The sequence below is a fragment of the Sprattus sprattus genome, assembly GCF_963457725.1.
Source record: "Sprattus sprattus genome assembly, chromosome: 7".
NCBI lineage: Eukaryota > Metazoa > Chordata > Actinopteri > Clupeiformes > Clupeidae > Sprattus > Sprattus sprattus.
In genome coordinates this window covers 28,926,073-28,934,664 of record NC_137926.1, presented here as the reverse complement: position 1 = coordinate 28,934,664, position 8,592 = coordinate 28,926,073, and the positions used below count along the sequence as shown (strand labels likewise).

Sequence of the window (8,592 nt, the reverse complement as noted above, 5' to 3'; positions counted from 1 at the left end):
ATCAGAGATGTGCTGTTTTTCGGTTTTCTAAAATGCCCCCGTCTATTATGTTTGCCCCCTGGCACAACATAATGGTCTTCTGCCTGAGCTCCTAATGCCCGCTCTAGGTCGTGATAGGGCAGTGGCTGAGGGACGAAGAAAATGACGAATGCAGACGCACATGTATTCTGCACATTTATTTAATGATGCCAATCGTCACAGTGTCATTGAGAGAAGTTGTTGCCTGCAAATTGATCTCAGTAGCCAGAACTGAAGGGATCCACCAGACAGTGAAGATGATGCAAGGTATGCCTTCTTGGGACCTGCCACAGGAAGATTAATTTGGAATTAACCTGAAATTCTTCTGAATTCTTCTGGAAGGAGCTGAAGGGAAAATAATGGTATTCTAGAATGAAAACTGTCTTCCAGTCTGTTTTAAATGTGTTTCCCCTCCAGGACCAGTGCTGTGCTTTGTCTTCCTCTCCCTGGGACTGGAGGAGCAGGTGGGAGCTGCACCTATCTGTGCCCATGGACAAGCTGGCTGTCACAGCCTCTCCCTGCCAGAACTGTTTGACAGGGTGATCCAGCATTCAGCCAGGTTCCATGGACTTTCCAGTGACCTACACACAGAGTTTGTGAGTTCTCCATCTCTCTCTCTCTCTCTCTCTCTCTTTCTCTCTCTGTTTTCCTTTTCCTTTTGTTTGTGTCCAAAGACAATGGTAATGAGGTCATAAACCAATATTTTCCCCTTAGAATTTTTTTTTTTGAGAGCTGGTTTGATTTGGATGCTGTTGCTGTTGCTGTTGCTGTTGATGTTGATGTTGATGTAAATATAGTTACTAGACCTCACAAACATGTGCAAACATTTGAATTTTAACAGGACTTTTGACTTTTTAACAGGAACAATACTTATCTTCTAGTAGAAATCAGATTGGAGAAAGAAAATGCCACACTTCGAGCATACAGACCCCAAATGGCAAGGATATTGCACAGAGCCTTACAGTGAGTATGCATGTGTCTTTATGTTCATTCATGTTTGCAGGTATTCTTGTTTGCAAAGCGTGTGGGTGTGTTTTAAGACTGTGTTATACTAGTTTGACTCACCTGATTACATTGCATACTTTGCACACTATTTGTTATTATTTGTGAGGGTTTTGGACTGTTCTTGCAGAGAGAGGAGCTGACTGAGGTGATCCTGAAGCTCCTGGCAGCCTGGGGAGATCCTCTGTCTAACCTCCACAACATCATGGCCCACCAGCAGGACTTCAACACATACAGTGGGAGGAAAGCCCTGGAGATGAGTGACATGGTCCACCAGCTCAAGAACGGGGTTCAGAGAGTGGCTGAGAGGGTAAGAGCTCCATTCACATAGTTGTGTTACATCATGTGTGTTTGAGTAGATTATGTGAATGACCTTTTTTAGACCAAGTGAGACCACAAAATGTGGAATACTGCACCTAGTTATGAGTCTATGTATGCATGGTGAATGTGTATATATAAAGAAATGAAATAGTGAAAGTAATCTTTTCCATCTCTCTCTCTCTCCCTCTCTCTCTCTCGCCTCTCTTTTTCTCTCTCTCAGATGCAGCTCTTGGGCATGATCAGTAACTCTCTGAGCAGACTGTCCTCCACAGAGGTTCTGGAGCCGCCCTTCCCTGAGAGATTTAGTACCAGTGACCACGACCTGCTGTACTGCCTCCGCAGAGACACAGACAAGGTCCAGAGCTACCTGAAGATCCTCAAGTGCACCATCCTTCCTGAACAAACCTGCTAGGTCTCAAATGTAGCATTCAGATATTCTCACAGATATCAATCTATTTATTCAATATGATAATGATGATGATGTTAATGAGGAGGAGGATGATGATGATGTTTTATGTAGACCAGAAACAACGAAACAACATATTAAGATGGCATGCATGTATTTTTTATTATTCACACTTGAACTTTAATATATGAAACTTCTATTTATTATTTGCAAAACATATTGAGAAAGTTTTATGGGCAGCCATCTCACAAAAGGAACTTGATTCAGCAAACAATCCAAGGCTGTGTCATATTATATGTACAATGTTCTTTTAGAATAAAACCCCATATTGTTCATTAGTCATTCCATGATTTCCTTTATTCCTTGTGTTTGTATTGTTTGTTTCATTGTATTCATTTAAATGTATGTACTAGCTTACTTATTTATAATATCAGTTGATGCTTACCTTACTTCCATTAGTGTAATGATTGAAATTAAAAAATGTGTTAGGATTACATTTCTTCCCGCTCCAGTTATTGATACTAGTATGAGGGTATTACTGGAACTAAATAATGCAACTCCAACAATACACAAACTTACTCTACAGGATGTAACTCTGCAGTCAAGAACTCACATGTGAAGCACTCACATGTCAGCACCAATAGTACAGCACATACAGCACAAGTGGTACGCAGATTCTTTCAAAGCTATTTCTGATTGACTAGACACAGCAGGGACTGGTATGGAGATGAGCGATTCAGACGATGAGTCAGACGATGAGTCAGACAGGGAAAATTTGCCTCCATTCAATTCCTGGTATTTCTTCATTGATGCATATAGGCCCTTAGTCAGCTGACTCAATGTCGTGTGTGTGTGTGTGTGTGTGTGTGTGTGTGTGTGTGCGTGCGTGCGTGCGTGCGTGCGTGCGTGCGTGCATGCGTGCGTGCGTGCGTGCGTGCGTGCGTGCGTGCGTGCGTGCGTGCGTGCGTGCGTGCGTGCGTGCGTGCGTGCGTGGATGGGTTTGTGTGTGTGTATGTGTGTGTGTGTGTGTGTGTGTGTGTGTGGTGAGGTGTGCTAGTGGATGGGAAAATGTGGCTGCGACCTCAGGTCCCCGTGGCCCTCTCATCTATTCTCTCTGTGAGCACTCTGTGTGGAGGTAAGCTGGTCAGGTTCTCTGGACTGTGTGGAGGGGGTGTCTGCTGCTGCTTGTCTGTGGTATTGGTGCGGGTAGACAGGAGCTTTGGGAGGGCTGCAGAAGTCCTCCCCCTGCCGAGACTCCTTCTCTGGCTCCTGCAGTCCCTCCTCTGGCTCCTCAGTGCCCCTGAACAAAAGTTCCTCCATGGAAGACCGCACATAAAGACTCTCCTTCTCTTTGGAATTCCTCCATTTCATCCGACGGTTCTGGAACCAGATCTTCACCTAAGTACATAGTAAAGTTTAATATCATATCAATATGCCTCATCTTTACGAGTAGTTTCATGCAAGATTCAGCCTTATTAAGATGATCGATTTAGGCATGAATGTGTGTGGGGGTTTTTCTGTTAGTTACAAAAACATTTTATAACAAGAGGCCGATCACTCAACACAATGTTTTTTAATCAAAAACATATTGATTGCTAATGTTGCTTGTTTACAAATTATTTGTATACAATTATGCAATCCCAAATGCCGCTGTGGAGAAGGCTACAGCACTGTTTTCAGAGTGTGCATTTTAGTATGTTTGTGCATGTGTGTGTTTTCATCCACATTGCTGCTTAAAAGTATGTGGACCCCTTGAGCAGTTTAGAGTTTTCTGTTTTATGTTGATATGATGATTTTTCTATTTTATCATCACCAATTTTCCATCTATGAAATGTGAGGTTTATGTTTATAAATTGCATGTACTTGTTTAGAGGGAATTGTGTGAGTAGCCAAAAAACTACATGGAATAAGTGTATGTGCAAAAGTAAGTGAACCCCCAACTGCATTGGTATGTGTGTGTGTTTTTGTCTGTTTGTCTGTGTGTCTGTGTCTGTGTGTGTGCGTCTGCATCTGTGAGTCTGTGTTCCTGTGTGTGTGTGTGTGTGTGTGTGTGTGTGTGTGTGTGTGTGTGTGTGTGTGTGTGTGTGTCTGATCATGCATATCTGTCTACCTGAGTCTCCTTGAGGCAGAGGTCAGCTGCCAGTCGATGTCTGTCAGTTTTACTGATGTACTTCTGTCTCCGGAAGGTTCTCTCCAGCTCCTTCCTCTGCTCCTCAGAGAACACGGCCCTCCGTAAGATCCCTCTCCGGGACTTGGGGTGGCTTTCCAGGCCCCAGAGTGGAACTCTTGCGCCCTCTGCACAGAAAAAGGCCAAGTGAGGGTCAAACAAAGTCCGCTGTGCATGACATAAAACCAATTTAATAACATGGCAAAATAATTTTGTTCATTTCATAACATGAACAAGATCCTAAGCACAAACATGGGTGGGTTAGCACAATGCTGGAGTGTGTCCGCACGCAGAAGTGGGAGTTCCATGTATAAATGAGTTCCTTCAAACTAATACCATTTCTGTGCAACTTCTGGAAAGCACAGGCAACCAACACTCATTTAAAGTCAACCTCTGTTATGGTCTAGATATTAAAAAGCACGACAAGTGCATACAGTGTATACACATGCAGTTGTATATTTTATAATGGGTCAGTAAATTCCTAATTATTTATTCCTATATTATTCCTTAATATTCCTAATAAGCATTGCTCTGACTTTCAAGTCCTATTGGAATAACCTCACCATAAATTACATTCAATCAATAGACAAATAGTCTCTCCTGCCTTAACAAATCATGGCCTCATGATATGTGAATAACTATTGGTTATCGGAACAGTGACTACGACTTGCGCAGCGACGTGCCTAAAGGCACCGGTATGTTTGGCGGACTGGTCATTGTGAGCGTCAGCGGTGACGCCAACACATGCCAAAACCTTTCATGCTTGCGCTTAGTAAACCAGTGACTCACTGCAGTCGTCTCCTAAACAATAGGTGGGGCTGCTGAGGAAAACACCATCTACACCACCGGAATGTGCCCCAAATGACAGCACTGTGAACTAAACATTATTCTGTATCACCAGTATGTGGAGTAACTGCTGGAAGCAGCAAAAAAAGTTAAATAATCTAGGCTATATGGCATGACATGTAAACTGGATCACCTAAATTAATTTCTTGATTAAACTGGATGGGTCCTTAAAGTTTCTGGTTATTGTTGTGTTTTTAGTGCTAGTCCACAGTAAAGCTATTACTTGAAATTAATTAAATTAAAAATGCGGTTCAGATTGGGCAGGTCAGGTGACACATTACAATACAGCCCCTCAGGAAGTCAGTGCTTTCTTGTGGCATGTTGTGTTTTACACAATATTGGCATGGATCGTGGATGGCAAAACATTTCACACACATTACACATTAGAGCACTGCGCAGGGAGGCCTAACTGCATGTACCAGCAGTGGGAGAGGACAACTGGGCAGACCATTAAACCACACATTAATGGAGGGTAACTATATTTTGATCAAGTGTTTATTCCTTTTACTAAGGTTAATAAAACACAAACCACACATTTAATATACAGATTCATATTTAAATTAATTTCCTCTGGCAATCCCAATAAATTATTTCATGCCTGGCATGGACCTTATATCATTGTGATAAGGTGATAAAGAATGACTTGCCGGATACACCCACCAATTACTCAACCCATCTATGCTTGATTGTGCCCTGGCCTGTGTCAATTAACTTATTATCCCGCCTTTTCTCACTGTGTGGTTACTGTTGCGCAAAGCCTGTTTGCAGTGCTCGTTATGCTATGAAATTAGGGCCCTAGGATTCAATCAACTTGGACCTCTAACATCTGAATCACAATGATACTGATGAAAGTAACTAATGAAAGTACGATGTCTGACGCAAGGACTCAGTCATTCTAAGTCATTCTCAGACACAACCCTTCAGGTCTACTTCCTCACAGAGAGAAGCCAAATTACACGCTCTGAGGACTGTGCTCTCATGACAGACAACAGATCACGCAAGAGCTACCCCTTCAGCATCTCACATCTCGGCTACATTTTTAATTTTCATCTGTTCTTACATATTGACCTCAGAGTTTCATGAAGGGAGAAAATTCTAAAAAAAGCTTTTAGAAAAAAAATAATTACTTTGACCATCAACACAGATAATTGAAAGCGTATTTTTTATAGAAAAAGCCTCAACTAGCTTCTGGGGGAAAGATAAATTGTTGTTCAGTTCTTTAAAGTGGCCTTATAATAGTCCATAATGCATTCATTTAAGACCATGAATGAATGTGTGTGTGTTTGTAAATCAATGGGATACTAATTATGTCTTTCAGACTCTTCTAAGGACATTTCTTTTTCCCTCTCTATGTCTTTTTATTTGAACCCTCTTACCCAACTCATTCACTCACTCACATAATATCCAATTGGTTAGTGACAATCTCTGTGCGATTGTTTAAACGCTGTGGGGGAATTGGAATGGCTGAATGAAAAGTGAGAATGGCAGCCCCATTCCGAGCAGAGAGAGAATGGGAGGCAGGAGCCTTTCAGCCACAATCCCACGGTGCTTCACTCACAGGTGCGAGCACAACAAAAGTCAAGTAGAACAATTTCCCCTGCTCCTTCCAGCGATGCCTTTTTAATCTGTCCGACAAATCTGCGCACAGACCACCTTGAAGGAGCGCGTAAGGTTGTTAGTCACGCTCCCCACTCCACCACCCAACCTCAATGGATTCCACTTAAATGGTCGATTAACAGGTCACTCATGGACTGGGCTTGTTTCTGCAACCCCCCCCCCCCCACACACACACACACACACACACACACACAAAACTGCCTCCACCCCAACCCCTTCACTAGTTTTCTAGCTCCACAGAACAGATGAGGTCTTCAAAGAATCTCTCACTATATATTCCTAACTCAGCTCTTCCCTGCATCACCATTGGAGAGTTCTTTTCCATTGGAAAGTATGGAGTGAACTGCACAGGAAGATGAGCTGTGATAAGTCTATAAAAGTCATCCTCATTGAATGCTCTTGCATCAATGGGCCATTTACAAGGACACCGGAGTGAGGGACGGAAGAATGGGAGCAAGGCAAGAGACCCCTCTGCTTTGGGGGTCGGCCACAAAAGGGGGTCCCGAGGGGGCCTATCTTGGCACGGCCCAGCTCCCCTTCCCCTCCTGCTGAGGAATGTGGGTTTTGTGGAGTTCATTGCTGTGGTGAAAAATTGCAGCGGGGTCGCGTGTGGACGGCCCCTCTGAAAGAGCCGATTGGTCACGGGGCAGCCAGCCATTGTCTCAGCCCGGAGCTCTGTGGGAAAGTGTCAGCCTACTAAAGAGTGCTCTGGGGGGTGCTAGTTGCCAGCCAGTTATCCACACTTGTCCGCCATACTGAGGAGCTGACAGATGGCACCCAAAGTTAAACTAGACACAAATCTCACTTTTCGTAGTAGCCATCTTGGATAAGCCAACTCTTTTTCCGGATCAGTTTAACAATGGACATCTGTTGAGCTGTAGACCACATCGCCACATATAAAATGTATAAATCATGTAGCACCGGCTTTCAAGAATAGATCAAAAGACACTATGATGGTCAAATAAATGTTGATCAGTAAATGGCACATGGACTATTCAAGATATTCAACATATGATTGTTTGCCACTGGCTAGTAGAACATCGGGTAATCAGGATAAAATATATACATGCATGTGTGTGTGTGTGTGTGTGTGTGTTTGTGTGTGTGTGTGTGTGTGTGTGTGTGTGTGTGTGTGTGCACGTGTGTGTGTGTGTGTGTGTGTGTGTGTGTGTGTGTGTGTGTGTGTGTGTGTGCACGTGTGTGTGTGTGTGTGTGTGTGTGTGTGTGTGTGTGTGTGTGTGTGTGTGCGTGTGTGTGTGCGTGTGTGTGTGTGTGTGTGTGTGTGTGTGTGTGTGTGTGTGTGTGTGTGTGTGTCTGTGTTAGGATGGTGCACTATAGCCTTAAAGGTTTCATCCCCCTCCCCCCTTTCCCACTCTAATTGAGCATGAAAACTCATGAATAGCTCCACAGTGGATTTAGCGGAGAATTAGCTCTTTGGTATTGCATCTGTAATTAGCCACTGGGAGCACATAGAAGCTTCCACCTTCAGAGGAACTGAAGCATTGCTGATGAAGCATAAAAAAACCTACTGGAGAAAACAGGCGTGGAGGCCAGTGGGGGGCTAGACCCACCGCAGCACGTCCGGAGAAGCTGCTGAGGACCCCTCAGGAAAACACTGTTTACAACAGCTGGGCAGAAAGAGAGAGGGGGGAGGGGGGATGGGGGGTGGAGGGAGAGAAATTATAACTTTTTACACAAAATTTTGATTATGTGTTGTTGGGTTTGTGTGGTAGGGGTAGGGGACTGTGATGGCATTTTAATTTAGGAGCCTGGCTATGTTTTCTTTTTTTTAACTGTTTTACAAAATTCAGTCATCAGCATTCTACAAAAAACTACTATACATATTTCAGCAACTATAATGTGATCAGTGAACTGGTAATTCAACAAATATAGTAATGTTACATGTATTTCAGCAAAGCCCATGAAGGAGAAACCAAACGATAAAATACTGTTTTTAGAAGAATTTGAAACACATAGAAAACATGGCAAATGGCAATGCTTGGACAGTTTCTCTCATGTGGGAAAATTATATTCTATTAACATCACTGCAGTAAATAGCAGTACATTTATAATAGCACAGGTCTGAAAGTTCGAATTAGGTAATACTATATGCTGTATATTCTTTTTAAGAATTGATTTTGATATAAGTATTTTAAATCAATACATTTTGAATTTAGCAATATTTAAATATTTATAACTTTTTCCAACCTCTATG

General features: G+C 42.9%; 1 protein-coding gene across 1 annotated transcript; it reads left to right on the top strand.

Annotated features, from left to right (window-relative positions):
• Nucleotides 1-275: 275 nt before the first annotated feature.
• On the top strand, nt 276-1,753 carry LOC308367797 (prolactin-like; the record flags this gene model as incomplete). The annotated part of the gene is made up of 5 exons (XM_080841786.1): nt 276-285; nt 436-614; nt 880-981; nt 1,151-1,330; nt 1,562-1,753. The coding sequence occupies 5 exons, from the start codon at nt 276-278 to the stop codon at nt 1,751-1,753; spliced, it is 663 nt and encodes a 220-aa protein (XP_080697912.1).
• Between the last annotated feature and the right edge of the window lie 6,839 nt (nt 1,754-8,592).